Raw genomic sequence first — 19,942 nt, 5'->3', positions numbered from 1 at the left:
TGGTAAGGTCATCAGGGTGGAAATAAAATAGTGAGCGAAGAGAGCAGGTTGTTGTGGTTTATCGCTCCCAGTGGCAGCCCTGAACAGCTGTGTGCTGCAGGCTGCAGGGTCCGGGGGTTATAGTGCAGGTTGTTGACAGTTCACGGTCAGTGCATCCGGTAAAACAGACTAACAAGCAACACAGGATAACAATAACTAATACCACCAGTACAACTTCCACACTCAAATGCAAATCGTTGAGCAATGTCAAATCATCTAGACTATGCCGAGAGCCAGAAAGTCCAAACGCGAAGAAACTATCGTAGCTTTAGTAGTTGCGTTGCATTATCTATTTTTATTCACAGCAATAGTTCGACATTTGGTCTCTCTTCATTTAACATTAATTATTGCATTAATACATTAGTTTGACTTTTGAGAAAATCCATTTGTTTCTTACAGAGTCATATGTAAAAGTCAATACCACTTTCATGTCTGTACACTAAATATGAAGCTGCAGCCCATCAGCTAAGCTTAACATAAGGACTGTAAACAAGGTAACAGCTGGCCTGTAAAAGTCACTGATTCACACACTGTATCTTGTTTGTTGACTCTGAACATAATCTGAAGTGTAGCAATAACAAAAAAAGTATTTGATGTATGTACTTTCCACCACTGCTCTTCTCACAACTTACAGTTTGTGTGCAGAGGGCATATGAAGGCAAATGCTCACAAACAAACCCCAAGAAGTGGTGACGCATGAATAAAACGTGAACATCTCCCTGCAGATATATCCTTAAAGACACTCTGCTTCTGTTGTTCTTCTTACGCTTCAGACGAAATACACGCGGCTCGACTCAGGGACAGGTGAGAAAACATACATTTCAACATACATTTAGTTTGACGCTTTCTGCCGTTGATGTATAAAGATAGAAGAGAAAAGCAGGCACCTTAAAACGAGGCAATGTCAAAAGATGTTTTAAATAAGAGAGACCTTGCCTGCCAGAGTTCAATGTGTACAATGGTAGATTATAATGAAGGAGGGGAGCTGTGCAAGGGGATGGAAAGGCCCTGAGGGGGTTGAATGCTGGGCCGAGTCGCTCTGCTGTACCAGCAGCTGCAGCAGAATCTACCGTCTGACTTCACAACACAGGAGACGGACTGCCGGGGGGCTTCACGGGCAGAAAACACAGGCTCTATTACACTCGGACACACAGGCCCAAATTTGTCAAGAGGAAATTAATAGCGGAATGTAATGGTGCCCATTTTGGGCAGCGATTTCAGCAATCCATCATGTCTTTCTAAAATGTCTCAAGTGTTATTCTGTCCTTGGAAAATCGACGACAAAGTCCGCTGTCTGACAAGGAAAATAATTACAGCATTAGCATATCATTACTGGCTGGCAGGGAGACAATAGATCAACAAGACTTCTCTTTGGTTCTTCTCCAAATATAGCCGTAATATCTGGCAGTTACTGAGATTTCCTCCCTTTCTCCGATTGATTTCCTCTCATGCTCTGACTGGGCTTCAAAACTTTCCATTCGTTTTCTTTTTAAAACATTGATCAAAATATGAAGTATTTCAGTTTCAGGGGTTCAGTAAACGCAGCTTCATCTGCCACACTCGTGTTTTACCAAATGCTGAGGCAAAGAAAATCTGGAGCCAAACCAAAGCGAGCTTTAGTGATTTGTCTTCCAAACTATAGGCCGTAGAAGTGCTGACAACAGGGCCAGGTAGGGTTTTGTATGGACAGCAGCACATGACTAGATTGTGTGAAACTGCATAATGACGCCGTCGCTCTTCAACAGTCTATAAAGACAGTACAGTCGTGCGTTGCGTGTCTCTCCTGAAATATACTCAGAATATCCGCTTTGTTTTCTGTGTGACAGCTGACATTGAGGGAAATTTTAAAAAAAAACGTGATTTCACACTAATTATCTTCAATGGAGACGGACGTACGCCTGCACAAGCACACGGAGATCTCTGCAGACAACTGCACACATTGCACACATGCATCGCCAATTTCACTCATTCATACATGCAATAAAATGCATCATGTATGTCAGGCATTATTATCACCTGTCCTTTCAAGGTAATTGGCAGACTGAATGGAGACATGGAGACCTTGACATCCAAATAATTTACCGTCTGCACTGTCAACACATTCACGCACCATCGAGCATTGGAAGAGGAAACAGTTTCCATTAAAGAGGTGATGGAAATCAAAAAATGAGAGGCTCTCTGAAGTGAGTGCTCTCTCTGGAAATCATTTAAGATTTATATGTATTGCTAAAACAGCAATCATTTTGAACAGTATCGAGGAAACCAACTCGGCAAATACCGCTGCTTGATCAGGTGCCCTTCGCTTCACACTGCGATGCTCTTCGTGCCCCTCTAGCGTCGGTTTTCCACCCGTCAATGTCCGCTTTTTACAACGTAAAATTCTGTGTTAACAGGAAACAACTTCGTTACGTTTCGGAAAATGTTTTGGGTTAAAATAAGTACCGGTATATATTTATCAGGTAGTTAAGTATATGCAAAGCAAGTTAAGTTACATAATGTAATGCAAAATTTTACACGGGACAAAAACACCGGCCTCCGGGGTGAGAGTCCTGTCATCCACCCCGACCTCCTCCTTACACGCAGACTTAATCACGCTTCATCACCTGACCTCCTCCTTGACTCCCGCCATAACCAAGTCCAACGTGGAGCGCCATAGCTTGAAACGTACGACCACTGACCAAGCTGTTGTATTTGAGGATTTGGGAGGGAGAACGAGCTGGTAATGAAAACCATGAATGTCAACCTCACGCTGGTGCTTGAGCAAAAGTGAGGAGAATACCAAAGTCAGTAGGATTCATCCTCTGGGGACCAAAGTGCCATCCCTAGAGCCATTGTGGAAGCTAAACATTTTAGCACATTCAGTACTTTTGAGCCACAATGCAGAACTCTTTGAGATCCTAAAAAGACTGGGATAAAAGGAAAAATGTGTCTTGCTCAATGACACTCCAGCAGGACAGATGCTAGCTGTCCCCGGGGCTCGAAGCAGATATCTTTCTTTCTCCCATTAAAACCTTAATGTAAGGCATGATGCCACTCTTTCAAAAAAAAAAAAACTACATTCATAATGAAACACCATACACTCTCTGTGCTCTTTGATAAAAAAAATAAATGAACACATTCTTGGCCAACACGGCTGAAGCTATCCAGAGCGGAGGACGTTCAGTGACTTGCAAACGCCTTCACATCTGCAGGAGGGGAAGAGGGGAGTAGAAAACAAGACATCTGCACAAAACTCAGATTTTCATAACAACAGTGGAGGCTGCAGAACGTGGGCTCTGCAGCCTCTCAAGTCTCAAGTGTTCTTGTATATATATATATATAAAAAAAATCTCTTTTAAGTCAAAGAGGTGAGAGAATATTGCTGCGACATGAGAAACAGTTTGCTAACAAGCTCACGACAGGAAGCTCGAGCCTGAACTTTGACCTCTTCAAACATTCACTGCAGAGGCTGCGTACATGTTCTCTTCGGGTGACCTTTTAAAAGTTGCAGCCGTTAAACATTTATGTCCCAGAAGTTGCTGTGCTGTGCTTTCATGGCTCACGGTCTCTGAAGAGGACGCTGGTGTTGCGCCAGCTTTTCGACATCCATGAGCTCAGACTCTGCAGTTTCCCATCCTTTCCCCATCTCCTTCTCTGTTTATTGTCCTCTTTACAAGGCCAAACCTGTTTTTTTTCCCTCTTTAAAACACATGTGCAGTCCCACATGGTAAACCCATCGCTCCTTCCCTCCGAATTGCAGGACTTTCACTGAGCAGAAAACTGAAACAGCTGACAGAAGGAAGCTTATCAACCACGAAGTGCAAAACATGTTGTTAAAAGTGATTCACAGCAAATAAATCGGACAAATTCCAGAAAATCTCATCTCAAAGCTCCTGAATCTTTACGATAAACCTCAAAATATAAACCGTAGTATACACAGACCCTCTGACAGATGAAGTGCTTCTACAATGTGAGCAGATAACCCCTGACCACCGAGACAATCAGGTCTTCGTAGTGATGCCCCTCCATAAAGAGCGACGCCCTGTCAGACGGGGGTCAAATTATCACCGTCAATCACTCCGCGATGCACACTTCAGCACCGGCACCGAGTGGGACAGCCAAAGTGTCAGGGAAGGCGGGGCCTTTCATTACCTTCCTGTCAACCTGATTGTAGCCTCATATCAAGCCGGATGTGTCGCCTGTCACGTCTCGGCAGTGGGCTGTCAGCGCACATCTGCCACGGGACGCAAAACACCCGGGGTGAAGCATCGGAAATGCACCTCAGCCGGGGCCAGAGGAAGGGATTTACCTGCCAGCATGTATGTTAGACTGAGATTTGAACTGAGGGCCAGCAGCATGCACAAACAACATGAAAGCATGCAAAGCCAACCAAACCATGACTGATATCAAGCAACAAAAGCATCTCCGTGCCGTGACTATCTGAATGCTTTGAACATTGATTTGACTTTTTTAAAAAGGGACAAAACAGCCGACTGGATGAGAGATTTGTAGCTCAACAGATCTGAGGATTTGATTAACTTGGAACTGAATCCAATATGGAGCCGACCGTTGGACCATTGCCAGCTGTGCTGATGTTCGCCATGTGGATTATGTCAGCTTTAATGTAGAAATATTGGCTTGGCACATTTTAGGCTGGTGGGAGTCAGTGGGATATTGGAGACAATTTGCTCATCGCTGCACAAAATTGAAAGTACATCTTAAAGCAGCTATCAGTTTTTAGATTAACAATGGATCTCATGACGACGTGTAATGTGAAAGGGGTTCGCTCGTAGTGATGAACACCCAGACAATTACCACCTGAATCTGCAGTTCCCCTCAGCTACTCCGAGGTTTATAGCGTAACATAAAATGTTTCTCCATATTTGTCAAATATGTAAATAGGTAACTGTTTGCTGACGAGCTTGTCATAGAAAGGTGATATGTCACTGAATTAACAGCTTGTTTCCTCGGCCGGCAAGTGGCCAGAAATTCAGATACTGCAGGTTAAAAGTCATGCTGAAATCACAAAGGTTTTCCCGTTGTGCATTCACTTTACTATTGAAATGAACAAATGACTCAAAGTAAACAAACTGTCTTGTTACTGGAGCTTAGCAGCTCTGAACAGACACCGACACCGCAGTGTTATTAATGCGTTTGATTCCCTCACGCTCAGACGGATGAATTCAGCCGTCGAGTCAGGGAGGATTGAGGTCTGTTGTTGCTGCAAGAGAAAGGTCAAAGGTTGAGATGAGGGACATGCTACGACACTGATTGCCTGCTCTGACTCCAGTTATTCACTGTCGGACTCGTTTATATTGAAGGAGAGTTTTCCTGCGGGGTTGCTTTTCTTTAAGTTGGAGGATGTTTTTTATGTTTCTATATGACAATGCTTCCTTGCACAAAACATGACGCATAAAACGGTTTTACTAGTTCGGTGTGGAAGAACTTCATCGGCCTCGAGTCCTATTCTCGACCCCAACCAACACCTTTGGGATGAACTTGAGTCATAAAGCCACAAATGCTTTTGTATAATTTTGCATATTTTCAGGCACACTCTTCTTAAATGCTACTTTAAATTGAATATGCTGGGATTTAGACTAAACATTAAATTACAGTTAATACGAGGAACTTTTAACTGGTTATGAAACTCTTAGTAATAAACTCTACATAACAAACAAGCAGCGGGAAGATTGGCTATGTTTATATCGTTATATTTAATGCTTGTAATCGGTAACAATCGGTCGGGTTTCGGCAAAATCAGAGGAAATCAAAACATAACAAATTGAGAGGATTTCTAAAGGGACTCTGGTCCTCAGAAACGCGACCTTTTTTTTGTCCACAGGAACTGACTAAACCAACACATAATGAAAGTTCCTCGCTTTAACTTTAATTGAAAGAAAATAAATCAACAGATTAGTCAATAGGGTACTTAATCATTAGTTGCAGCCCTAACTGGGGAGTAAATCCCTGCAATGAGGCTCTAAAATGTTCCCAGAAAAGACCGCCGGCTGTTAAAGCAGCGTTTTGATGACATGACATGTTCACCAATCACATGTAGATGTGGGTTTAACTTGCAGGTGTCCACATACTTTTGTCCACGTAGTATGCACACGCACACTGGTGTCATGGGTGTTATTTTAGCGGGATATTGATTCACATCTTTCTTCAGGTGCAAACTCAATGTTATTAGCAAGGTATTGATTTCTAGGCTCTTCATCAGCGGGGCCGGCAGCAGGTGAAGGACAGCCTTCGCAACTGAACTCGGGTGATGGATGACACAGCTAAAGACTCGTAACACTGTTCGTCTTTTACAGCGCTCACTGCGTTAACGTAAAACTGGGGCAGGGAGAAAAACGAGGATAAGAAAGTGGGTGGGAGGGGAAATGAAGAGGCACGTAGAGCAGTGAAAAGATAGAGCATGTGATAAGGCCTACAGGATGTGTGAATTCTTATAATCTATTACTCCGCCGTCAGGTACTCCAGGAAGAACTCACTGGATTCTGATCTCAGCAGTAGATTACTGTGACCTCCAGCTTATTAAAGTGAGTGTTGAGTGTGCATTAAGTTTGTAATCCACTCTGCAAAAGGAAGCTAGGAAGCTAGGAAGCTAGGAAGCTAAGTGAAAGCTTCAACCGTAAAGTGTAAGCTACTAGCCTGCACACACTCAGGGTCTAAAGTTGCAATCGTTCGTAATAACACTTGCTATTTTGAGTGCATAAAAAGTATGATAAAATGCAGTGCACTGTAGCTGTGTTTCCATTCACATATTTTTTTGCACAATTCTTTTCACAAGCTGAACGGAAACGGACAATTTTGATCAAACTTCCTCATTTGAGAGAAACAGTTGAGTGTGGAACACTGGACACTTCTCACCATTAATGGTTGCCATCTTTACTACATAGTCGAAGGGGAGGGACCACCAACCAAGTAGCCAAGTAAAAGTAAAATGTTAATTTTTATTCCGTTTTAACACAATTGTCAAGTGAGCAAACAAACTAGGGGGGCGACAATCACGGTCAAATGTTGGTGGTAATGCTCCGTAAGGTTGTAATTTGCTATTAAGAAGAAGAAGAAGAAGTCAAATGATCGTCATTTCTGGTGAACTACCCTTGCGAAAGTCACGCACTTCACAAGTAATTCATAGTGAGCACAGTTTACATGTGAGGGGGGGTCTTGCTATCATTAGCTGTCTCCGTTTCATCAGACTAGTTTTGGTGACTGCAGACTTTCCAAGCATTTTTAACACACTGCTCTCCAACAAAAATATACATTTTTCTTATAGATAATTAGTTTCAACCAAAAAAGTACACAAAAACAATATATTTATACTTGACCAACAAAAATTCTATTTCAGTTTGACTTTAAAGCGTCTCCAGACCTTCATCTTTATTCCTGCATCAATGCGGTTCTGCAAAGAATGATCCCAAAACAACTCATCCTTTCCATCTGTGTACACATGAGCTAATACACAATCGCTAGCTGATCGCTACTGTGAAGTGGCTGCTCAATAACCTCAAGCAGATGCAGGAAATACACGGGTGATATTGAAAAGCTTACTGGGCCCGACTTTTTCAACAGCCTTCAATTCATCCGTTCAGTTGTAATTGTTTGCAGGAACAATGTGCAAACAACAAAAGGGCTCAGCTCTGATGAGCCGATCTCCTCCTCAGATCTGAACTGATCCCTATAACCTCTGAACAATTGAGGAAGAACACACAAATTCCCTACATGTGGCTCTCCATCTGCAAAGACAAAAGAAAGCCCTGAAGCAGGGAAGCTTTTTTACAGTAAACGCATAAACTTAAGCTCAGGGAAATGCTAGGTTTTGGCTCGTTGCTTTTGATTCTTTGTAATTGATTTTCCATTGTTTTTGCGGGGTTCAGTTGAGGAATTGTCTCGTTAAATGACACTTTATCAAAAGATTCCAGATTTAGGTCGGCACTTTGACAAGTTTGAACGTCTAATCCCTTATTAGCTTCAGAAACCAAAAATCAACTCTAAATTTAGTGGAAAAACAGCACCTGCTCTGACCGCAACTGTCAGGAGGAGATTTAATATCTCATATTAGCAGAAAGAAAACAATCAATGTGACTTTGAATGAAATATCAAACATCATGTTATGTCACAAATGGAAATGAAAGATTACTGAAGGACTGACGAACTGGTATACGCGCCTCCAAAAGAAAACCAATACTTCTGCCAGGCCAGACATTTGGGGCAGACTCGTGGCAACAAAGGACATCAAACAAGTCATTTATATTCATATCGCCACCTCTCATTTTAATTTTGGCTGCTTGTCGATAGATGGGATTTCCAGGGCATATATCATTGGTTTGGCAGCTGTCTGGAGACGGGCCATTTCATTTTGAACTCCCATTCAATGTGTGCTGGGAAGCAGGTATTTCATTTTATCAGGCCAAAAAACAAAAACAGGGAAAATCTATTGCGTCTTAGATGTCGAATTACATCCCTACAACTCTTTAAATATGACTTAAAGAAGTTCGAAGCTGGGTTGGCAGGGAGCAGGTCCCATGTTGCGATGACTCTCAGTATACGTAGGCACCTTGACTACTTCCAGTGTCCGGGGTACCAGAGGCCTTCGGGTGACTGGGGATGCTGGCCAGACATTTAATCAATATCTGGAGCTGAGACACGTATCAGCTTTTGGTTGCTGTGGGACACCAGTGCAATGATAAACCCCTCAACACTGCCTCTGCGTTAAACACAGAATAACATTACAGAATTTCAACAAATAAAAAAATAGTTTTCTCTTTTAAATTCTATTTTGTCCAATGTCTCACCATCTGTCGCTCAAACTGACTTTGTGGCTCGACATCGTTTGCTTATCATTAACTCCCACCCTACCTGTTTGAGACAAGGGCACATTTATTACCTTTGTGCAATGGTATGAATAACATATTCATAATTAAACTGCTCACACTAATTCACTTTCCATTTAATTAAAGCATTCTGGGACACGGGAGAGAATGGCCTTTAAATGGGAGTCAATTACCACTTTATGATGTTACGGCTCCTCTCTTCAACTGTCAAAAGAGCTCCTCGCACAAACACCTTTTAATGGCCACAAACACTCAGAACCCCCTTCGTAACGAAACGCCATCCATCACATTATTTAGACGGGACATTGTCAGCTGCTGGGAATGGATGTAACCTACCATTTGAATACAACACCTCACTGCTAGGAACAGTGAGTGTAATACATTGAGTGTAATACATACTCTCTGGGTGAGGGGGAGGAAGTGGTTGATTTCTCCTCCTCGCTCTTTGTTATTCCAAAACACAAACAGAGATTTTCGTACCGAGTTATACATAGCAAATACCTGCGCTTAATTAATAGGGATGCTGCGAGCAGTCAGGCCTCAGCTTGCAGAGCAGCCAATTTACTGCTCACGAAGCCAAACCACAGACTTTGATCGAGTGTGCCCATTACATTGATGTGTTGTTTCCCTAACTAGAACACCTGACAACCTCCCCTTAGTATCAGGATGCTTGTTCTTCACAGTGCGTCAGTGCAGGACATACCACTGGGTCGAGACCCGTCTCTAGTTACCTGGGCAGAGTTTCTCTCCGTCTCCCATACAGTACACTCATACAGAGGCTGCTGTTACACCTTGCAATTCATCGCCACAAAGACTCAAAGCACGCCTTTGTTCCTTCCTCTGTCCTGAGCTCTGGGAGAAACTCTCAGCAAGTAAGCACTGGGGGGGGGGGGGGGCAGAATCACCTGGCACAAACGAAACCACATTTACCAGAATCACTTGCTGACTTTGGTGGGTTTATTTTTGTTTAGCTCAGTCGAGCATGTTTGATCGTGTCAGAAGAAAGAAAAGGAAGCGGTAGTAAACAAGACAAAGATGACAATGTGCTGCAAGTGCAACTCCCATTATGAATGAGCTGCCAACTGGCCTCCTGTTTACAGCGCCGGGATGAGCTCCGCGCCCATTTAGGAGGTGGACAGCTGGACCAAGCTTGTCCAAAACTTACCCCAAACTCCAAATCACGCTGACCTCTAAAAAAGAACCTTTGCTTGCTTCTGGGAAGAGTCCTTTCTCCTCTCATTCTTGGCAGCCCCGATTCCTGAAGGGGTGACGCGATAAACAGCAAAGCCGAGCTAGGAGGCCTTACAGATGCATTCCGAGTCTTCGTGACTCACCCGATGGGCTGAATTCCCCCAAAAACAAGTCGCAAAACAATGTTGAGCCTTTTCTTTCCAGAACTCAGTGACAGATGACCAACTTTAATTCCCTGAGACTGCAGAGTCCATTTCAGTTCCTGTGGCATTACTGTTACAAGACATCAACACTCAAGCCAGCAAAAAGTCCCTCTGAGTATATACAGAACATTGTGTTCACCTGAAAGGCAGCAATAACCAGTTTAAACGTCCTCAAGATGTGTTCTGTCCATCTGAATTATAGATGTACGGTGGCAACTGTGATGGAGTCATCAAAGTCACAATCTACTCTCAGCCTCCTCACGCAGAAACACACACTTGTGGCTTTTCATTCCCACCCAAAATCCTCCGGCACGTCAAAGAGTTGCACTGCGAGGAGCCGTTTGCTGCGGGGCGCGCTTGTTCTTTGTCAGGATGAGTTCGGTCGAGGGAAAAGAAACTTCCGGACAGGGAACGATGAGACATTTTCCGGGCAGAGTAACAAGGGCAGCGCTGTTGGACCTACAGCAAGGAAAACACATCAATGTCTGCGGAGGGTTTGCTTGGCACAGCTCAAAACACTGGTTGAACATACTCAAGTGTGCGCAGCATTAGCGGGCTAATCATGGTACCAGAGGACATTTAAAGGCCCTTACATTCCTTCACAATATGTCACGGCAACCTTAATTGAATGGACAGCAACAAATGCCCTCCTAGTCGGTAAACACAATATGAAACCCATCATTATAAGACAATATGTTGGCAATAAGTCAAGACAAAGCCAGCTTAATGAGACAAGTAGGCCTGTGTGCACAGTACGCTAGTTAGCCACACAAGCTAACATCCAACCAAACACTTGATCTTGTGTTTTTGGTTTTGGAAAGGCTAAAAAATCCACCAAACTCATATAGAGTATCTCTGTTACCAAAGCACCATGTACAAGCTTACTGTTACCAAACCAGGAGGGGATTAGGGAACAGTCACTTCCAAATTTCAAAGTGAAATACCGGCACAGATGCCAAAACAACACTTACTCAAGAACGCAATTTGCAAGAAACCCTGCCAAAGTCAGGTTTTGTTTTAACAAAATAATATGTTTACACCAGACCTTCATATCCGATGAGAGAATAAGGAAACAATTCTAAGAATCTGACCGAACCTTTCAGTGCCAAATATCAGTCTGGACTCAAAACGTACTGAGGTTTGACACTCAGCCCCAACAACATACTGATCCTGCCTTGGTTTATTCACTCGCTGCTGTCCGAATTCAACAATGCATACGGGTCAAAATCAAGAAAACAGTGAAAGAAAGAGCACGGGAACTGACAGTCACAGATACAGAGTGTGAGAGAGAGAACTTTCACACACAGTAGCACATATAGGCAGAAGCATGTAGCAGCATGCCGTGAACCCTGTGAGTGACACTTGCTATTGTGGGACAAAGCCAAGCCGGCGCTCCTGCTGGGCTCAGGATATGAAGCCCGCTTCGGGGTGGGGGTGACAGGCTCCTCTGGCACCTGATCTTCTTTCAGCATGACTGGACGGCCTGAGACGCCACGCTCTCTCCTCTCCTTCGTGACAGCTATGCATGTAACACTTTGTTCCCCTTTGGAGAGCCGCCTCTTTCAACTTCCTTCGTGCGAGCGCATCAAATCTTCGGTTGCTTTTCATAATTTCGGTGCAGGCGCCGCGTGGATAAAAAGCAGGCGCCGTATATGTAATTTTCACATATGGAGAAGTTGGTTATTTTGTTTGGATGCACAGCTACCTGTGGGGGTTTGTGTGTTGAAAAAAAGAACCTTGATAGTAGGGCTGGGCAATATAGAGAAAATCAAATATCACAATATTTTTGACCAAATACCTGTAGGATAGACTATTTATAAATGAATCACCAGTAATGTGGATATAATGACCAAGTAAGGCTGGGTGATGATTAAATATGATAATTTATCGTCTTTCAATGGATTCCTGATTTATCCAAAGATCGGCTCATTTTGCACCACATTATCTTCATTAAATGAGAAAATACTCTATACTTTTCATTAGTAGAGTGTATAAAACCATGTGATTATTTCATATAGACATATATTGAATTACAAAAACAAAACCATGCAATATCGCGATATATATGGTTATCGAGATATGAAACAACCTTTATTGTGACGGGAGATTGTGGCCATATCGTGGGTAAAGACAAATAGTAGAACATTATGGTAAGTTAAGAAAATTACATAATTTTACTGTAATGCAGCCTTTAAAACCAGGAAAAGACAACACTCTTGCTATATTACAACATCCAAAATCTAGGAGGATATCTGGTCATATGTCACGATAGCAATACAATATTGATTTATTGCCCAGCCCCACTAGATACAGGTCAAAATCAGTCAGCTTTCTTAAATAGTTGTGAAAGAGAATGCCTTGTTGTTCTGTTACACCTGCAGGTATTCTTTCACGATACCATGAAACACAAAAAGTCTTCTCCAACAGGTTCGCTGCGTCTGAAGCATGAAATCATCCCCCATCTGTGTTTCACAGCCAGCAGGGACTCACGTTACAGGCCACACAGCTGACCGCCATCCAGCCAGCCATTTTAAACAATATCTTCTCCATAAAATCCAGCGATGTGAACTTCAGGTTATACGGTCATCAAATACCAGGCACTTACTGGCGTGCATCTAAGGCCTTCTGTGATCTAATGAGACGCTCAAAAGATCCTGAATCAAACATTTACTCACAGTTCAGCTGTCCAGCAGCAGACGGGCAAATCAAGACAACGATGGAAGCATGTGACTGGTATTAACATGGACCAGATTAGAGGACTTCAAAGGAAAAATCCACCAAAAGAAAACTCCACATTGTTATGATCAACGATCATATTTTCCATGCAGTTACAATCTAGTTTAATAGGAGACGGTAAAGAGAATGTTAACGGCACATTTTGACGTCGGCCCCTTTCACGTCAAATGACCTCATGGATGCTGTATTTTGCACCAGAAATCCATCAGAGAAGTTTGCATCAAATTTCAAGAGAATCATCAAAAGAAAAGGTGAATTAAACCATGTTTCCAAGCTCGCTTAAGTCACATGCGTCATTTACGTTTTACCAACCTTTCCACCTATATATCCACAAATAGACGTGTAGAGAAAATGTGTATAGAAACTGGAACTCTTGACACACCAGCTGTCAGTTTTGCTCGTGTTGCTTTGTCGGCTGAATTCAAGGAATATTTCCACAAACATTCTATCGTTTTATTTTACTTTCATTCTAAAATATATTTCAAACACCTTCCTGTATCTTTTCACTGCAGCAAACTCAGGGATGGCATAACTCTAAATGTTTGGAACACATTTTGCTGGCATCCCTGGTTTATCTTGGTCTTTATGTGCCCTCACCGTCATAGTAAATAAACAAACACAACAAGAACGAACATACTTCAATACTGCGTACGGCCAAATGATCAATTGTGACAGGAAATGATGCAGAAAAAAAAGAAAAGTACACCAACTCCCTCACCAACACGAACACAGAAATACTCCTGGATCTTCAGAAAATATAACCGGAAAGGAAAATGCCTCTCTTGGATGCTCTTACACGGTCATCTCTTTATCCTAATATCATGACCTTTGCTGTTAATCATTGCTCACTGTTCTCTGGAGCGTATTTATATAATGCAGCTCTAATTCTTATGAAATTGTCTAAGCCTCCTCCCTCTCTTCGTTATCTCCCCAGGCAAAAGAAAAGCCCCAACTCCTCCCACCTAAATAAAAAACATTTCACTCATTTCACCCCTCAGTTGACGATCTAGCATCTCTTACACGGCAGCATCCCTCAGCAGAGTCAACAGGAGGAGCAGATAACAGCCTGGCTGTGGTCTACTGGCTGCTTTGCAACCATCGGTGGAAAAAAAGGGATGTTTATCACGAATGGAAAATGCCCGTCATCTCTCACTGAACCGCCGGCGTTCAGAGCTGGAAGGCTTCCTAACGAGGCCACCGCTCCCGCCTCCGACCTTTTCAAACATGCTTGATGGACGAGAGCCATAATTCCGCTGCTCTGAATAAGCGCAATAAATAAACCGAATAGAAAATGCCGGGGAGTGAGTGCAGACAACTCTGGCAGAGCTCTGCAGCAATCGGGGAAGTGAAGGGGCTTTTTGAACCACATGAAAGACAACGAGGAGCAGCTAAAGAGGAGCTTAACTGCGCTGGGTTTCATTAACGAGTGGCCTCTTTGCTCTTTGTCTCTGAGCCTATTGAACTCTGCGTGCCGCTCCGGCCCTCTCAAGCCGTCAAACTGAGCTTCTTCCAGGAGTAAAAAAAAATAGGGGGCAGGGAGCTCAAGAGGGCCAGGCGTGACCAATGCAGGAGACTGGTGGTGCTGTTGCATGCTGGTACGGGGGTCGACCCTTCCTCCGCGATGTATGGCGCGGCCCACTGTGTCTGCACATAAACCCCAGCCGTCGCCGCCGCCCCTCCTCGTCTGTTACCCCCTCATGCCACCCCACCCCCGTCATCCATTCATGGCAGATCCTTTCAGCAGGTCATTCAGAGGGCCAATAAAGAGGCTAGCTCATTCTGTCCGTTCTGAAATGTGCAATGTCAGAAAGAGGTGGAGCTGGGGGGGGGGGGGGGGGGCAGATTCCAAGAAGGCTTACAGTCTCTTCACTAAAGTAGAGCGAGCCGGAGCTTTTGTTCTCCGTGGACAGTTTGTCGGGAATCATTCCTTCAGCGTGACAAAGAGAAGAGAGCATTTGTCATGAAAAGGGTTGAGGTGTGATATCAAATCTGAATCCTCTTTTAAATCCCCTTATCGCATCGCTTTAGGTTTGTTTGGTGGGGAATGAACTCATCACTTGGAATAAAAAATACGTACTGTATAAGTGCGGCATTATACCTTAACCACTGGGATTCCTCTGGGTCACAGTTATTACTCAGTTATCCTTCTGCCACCATTGGAACAGACTCTGTGATGTTGGGGTTAACTTATGTTCATGCCTCATTGCCTTCGCATGCTTCGGCTCAACTCGCTTTTGGTACCAGTACTTTTCCCTATTTCGTTTTCCACTGCGGATAGTCCCCCCCCCCCTCCAGTGTAGGCGAGATACTCAGTCGACCCCACGAGAAACTGCCGTGACATCATCTTCAACACAACACTGACTGAATCCTTTCATCGACAACCAAACGCCTATAAACGAGGTGCACTGTGGTCGCATGACTTCACGTCACCGCCAGCAAAATATAGTTGTCTTTTTCAGGCGTCTCACCAAAGATCCATTAAAAAACGCTGACTTTGCGATGAGGGAACAGGAAGTGAAACTCATTTCCTGGTTTTAAGGACCCATTCCTGCAGCACACGTGTTGGCAGTGTAGCTTGGCTTGTCACGATCCGAACATCCTGCCCGATCGGTGCGACACATGTGTAACTCTCAACAGGGAAGAGAAGGACTGGTACTGCTACATCATCAGCTCCTGTGTAAATGATTGAATCGAAAAACTGGGACACAAAACTGAAATGGTCTTTGGTGTTTGTCCATGTTTTATTGATCCACTTACTTTTCTACCTCAGCCAAGCGTAAAAGCTATTTAGACTTCCCAAGGCTTCTACTTGTTTATGTGCTAATTGGAAAGTGGATGTAAAAGAGCATAACGTGGCTGAGTTCACTTCATCGGCTCCTTTGCAGACGCCTGTAGTGTCAGAGTGAGGCAACACGGACTAGAACGACATCGTGAATAAAAGACTTGAGAAGGGAGTTGTTGGCTGGGGAGTGTAAGGAATTTCAACAGACTTGACACTGGAATCAAAATGGTATCAGCAATCTGAGCCATTGTCGTGACGGTGAAACTTCAGAGCCAGTCTGCATGTTTCTCTGCAGCTTACACTCTTGTGTGAGAGCGTGTTGGTACGATTGCAGAGGTGGCTGCCGGCTGCGTGATGGATGAGGGGAGCTGGAAACGTCCATATCGCCGCCTGTGGGCGGATTAACCCTCCACCGACCAACGAAACACAACTCTGAGATTAAATTCCACACACGACCGCAATCTTAGCACATTAACAGCCCTCAGCTCAGGCTTTTAAAAGAGAGACCGCAGCATTACACGAGGCCAGACTTTCTCTCTCTCTCACGCTCTCTCCCCGTTTCATTCTCCCATCGCACATGCAGACACTCCAGACTCGAGTGAAACACCTCTTTTTTCCACTCAGAGAAGCACTGGAGTGCACATTAACCCCCCCCCCCCCCCCCCCCCCAAAAGCAGCCAGTGGTGAGAGTATCACTGGGTGAGTATCACAGAGCCACATGACTGTAATATTCTTTAAAAAAAAAGAAAAACGATGCACCAAGCTCACAGGATGCTGTGTAATTTTACACAGATGTGCTTCACAGCTCATCCAACTGCAAGGAGTGCAACCAGTCCTTTCACATCTCAGGCTCTGCTGGAGCTGCTGGGACCAGAGTAGGAAAGCTTTTGGTACCTGATTATTTTACCTCCAGGAAGTGGACGAGTCTACCTGTACTGTATTAATAAAAGCCTATCTCAGGAAGGACCGGGCTGCTCCTTACAGCAGAGTCGAGGTCAGTCCACGACAAGGGAACCACCTCGCCCGCATGTCTAAAAATACTGTCCTACATACTAAATGTGTGCGGCTCTAGCAGGAGACGGAGAGATGGAGCACTCTGAGAGGAAAATGCTCTTTTTGCTTCATGGATGTTGGTGTTTTCCTCAATCTGCAGCCTCTAAAACAAGCCTCACTCTAAAAAAAAAAAAAGAAGCATACAAGCTGTTGTTTTTCTACCAAAGAACTGATGTGAAATGAGTGCAGCAGCAGCAGATTGATTGAATCCATGAATAAGAATGAGTATGACTGCGTTGAACTAACAAAAAGTGTGTACGAGCGGCCACACACACACGGCCGATAGCATCTCTCCCGAACGGAGCCGTACATTCCAGTGACTCTGCGGTCTGCACTCGCACACACACACACGGGCTTAATTTACAGTCACTGTCAGCAGCCGAACATTTCTCTAACCACTCTCTGACATGTGGTGAAAATCCGCTGCCAGCAATAAAAGCTCTGGGAAACAATTGCATTGTGTGAACAGGACCTACGTTGGCATGAACTTATTCCATCGTCTGTCAGAGGGCGAGCTGTGTGTGGGTGTGTGTGTTGGGACTAGATTTGAGATTAGTGGACTTTAGGTGCACACATTGTGGCTTTACAGTGGGGATATTGTTCACACAGGAGTCCTCATCCCCCACTGCGTAATCAAGGACATCAAGATGGACAGAGCGTGCAGGTATCAGCGTTTCCTCTGCAGGACTTCTACAGAGAAAGCACCTGCACGGTGCAACGGTTACTGATCTCAAATCTGCAAAAAAAGAAGTTGCAGAGGCTTGTTCCAGGTCATACCAGGGAGAGAGAAACAAAAGATCTCACATATCAATAAGCCTAGAATACACAAAAAGACATTTCCAGATGCAGTTTGAGATCGCCATACCCTGCACTGATTCTGACTGCATTATAACAATACAGAGTAATTAGCTCACCCCGAGGACAATTAATGTGCAAAGATGGAAAAAAAAACAGGAGAAAGAAAGGCAATTAACTCAAACGTGTAGTAGTTGTGGAAATATGATAATTAGACAATAACACAGTCTTTGATCTAGACAGAAAAGGGAAGATAGTAGGTCATGACGTCCTCCTTGCTCCTAAAAATAAGATAATTAAAGAGAAACCGCCTTCGGGGTCTCTTATTTTGCATACACACACATTCAAATATGATAAATGGAGATGTACTGCAAATACAACGAATATAATTGAGCATAAAACTAAGTAGCTCGCACGCCAAAGCAACGCACCCTCCACCTGCGTCTGCTGCGTGTTCTCTGCTGCATGTTCTGCAGACGCGTTTGACTTCAGCTTGTAAAAACGGGACACAGTAACTCAGGTCCCGTTCACATTTAAAGGCTCTTACCGTCACTCGCTGGGATCTCGGCTCGGGCATCCCCCAAACACTGCAAAACTAAAACAACTCCCACGAGAAGGTCGACCGTCTTCACACGCGCCATATCCAAGGACCGCCGCAGATTGCTCTCCGTCTTCCTCGTGCACCGACACCGCTTCCCGGCGGACTCCGTAACTCGCGTGCCTCTCCTGCTGCTTTTAAAACGGAAACCTGCCTGCGCTGCACTGAGCTGTTTTTTTGTTTTGTTCCAGCGTGTGCCACACTGCGCGCTCCTGGAGAGTGTAAACGCGCTCGTTCTAACAGGTCTCCACCTCCAAATTAAACAAAAATAAGAACTGCAGGAGAAGAAAAAAACAAAGTTCCCCACTTAAATGTTCGTCCCAGTCGGACACAGTGGTATCATCCCACTGGCCGGAGGTGCAGTGTGTGTGCGTGAGTGTGTTGCGGGCTAACGCGCTCCTGAAGAAGACAGTGCGCTCCCTCCGTCATCAGCTCCTCGGAGCCAATGGCTTCTTCTTCTTCTGTGTGATGCCCTGTGTGCGAGTGTGTGTGCGTGTGTTGTGCAGAAGAAGCTGAGGAGACAAAGCGTTTCTCCAGCTGCCGGGGAGACAGTGAAGACTGTGCCTGAGGATGTGAGCCGCACCGTGTCTGACAAGCAGCGTTTGAGTGATGTGCGAAGACGCGTTCAGGAGCTGCTGCTGCTGCTGCTGCAGGCCTCCTGTTTACCAGCAGACAAAAGATGTTGAACAAGCTGGACTCATTTCTCAAGAGGGCTTTGTTTTTATTTAGCATGACGGCTTTATTCAAAGATATGCGAGAAGTTTAGGTTTTATGTTGGCTGTTTAGGTCAGATTTTTGTTATTATTAGACTAGTTTACTTATATTTGAGTGACACTCTGCTATGTTTGTTTTTGTAGTCTATCCATTCCTTCCTCACCTTCACTGTAACAAACAGGTGATTGAACTGTGAGGGCGCCCTCTTCAGGATAACATACTCTATTAACCCTTCTGTTGTGTTGACCCTTGGCTTTACTTACCGCAGACCCCACTGTTGTATGTGTGAACATTATTAAAATAATTGCCAAATCAGCCAAATAGTTTCCTTTGAATATTTTTCCTTTGCACCTATGAAACTAAATAACTGGAAAAGTACTGACGTGGTAACCATTTCCTTTTTAACCCTAACTTGATGAGCAAAAAGCCTGATTACACCACATAGCTCATGACAATCTTTTATAGACAAACTATTGTACAGTACCTTGATGTTTGGGGTCAGCTGGATCCCAGAGAGGTCTGACTTCCAGTTAGATCCAGAAACAGAAATCCAGAAAGTGAAAAAAATAAAAGGTAGCAAGTCAACACTAATGAATAACGGCGCTCATGAAAACCCTTTGTATTCAACCATGTTTTACAAGAAACAGCAGAGGAGTTTCCTTCAGCAGACTAAAACACGTCCAAGTCATGTTTTTAATCAATTCTTATTGGAACAAAGCTGATAAAACAATTTAATTTAAGTTGTTTTTTTCAGCCGTTTAAGAGGGTTTGGGGTCTCCAGGACCCAGAACAAACCAAAAGGGTTAATGGATGGATGGGAATTTCGGGGAAAAGTCACATTTAAGTTACTCCTCGTTCCCTTCGTCGGTTGTGTTCTTTCACTTTTCTCGGGAGCAGCCAGATATTGAAGAGGGAGCGCTTGGAAACCTCTCCTGTGAGGGAACTTTCTAGATTTTTCCCTCATTGCTTATAGTTGAGGAAGCATAACTTGGACCACATGCTTGTTCTAATT

General features: G+C 44.0%; 1 protein-coding gene across 1 annotated transcript in view; it reads right to left on the bottom strand.

Moving 5' to 3' along the window:
• Positions 1-18,286, bottom strand: part of plxdc2b (plexin domain containing 2b) — a 63,906-nt gene extending 45,620 nt beyond the window's left edge. Inside the window, exon 1 of the mRNA XM_079291586.1 lies at positions 18,166-18,286. Within this exon, the coding sequence (XP_079147712.1) occupies positions 18,166-18,259 (94 nt within the window). The 5' untranslated portion in view covers positions 18,260-18,286. The remainder of the gene's footprint in view (positions 1-18,165) is intronic.
• Between the last annotated feature and the right edge of the window lie 1,656 nt (positions 18,287-19,942).

The sequence above is a fragment of the Melanostigma gelatinosum genome, assembly GCF_949748355.1.
Source record: "Melanostigma gelatinosum genome assembly, chromosome: 20".
NCBI lineage: Eukaryota > Metazoa > Chordata > Actinopteri > Perciformes > Zoarcidae > Melanostigma > Melanostigma gelatinosum.
This window is presented reverse-complemented; position numbering and strand designations above follow the sequence as displayed.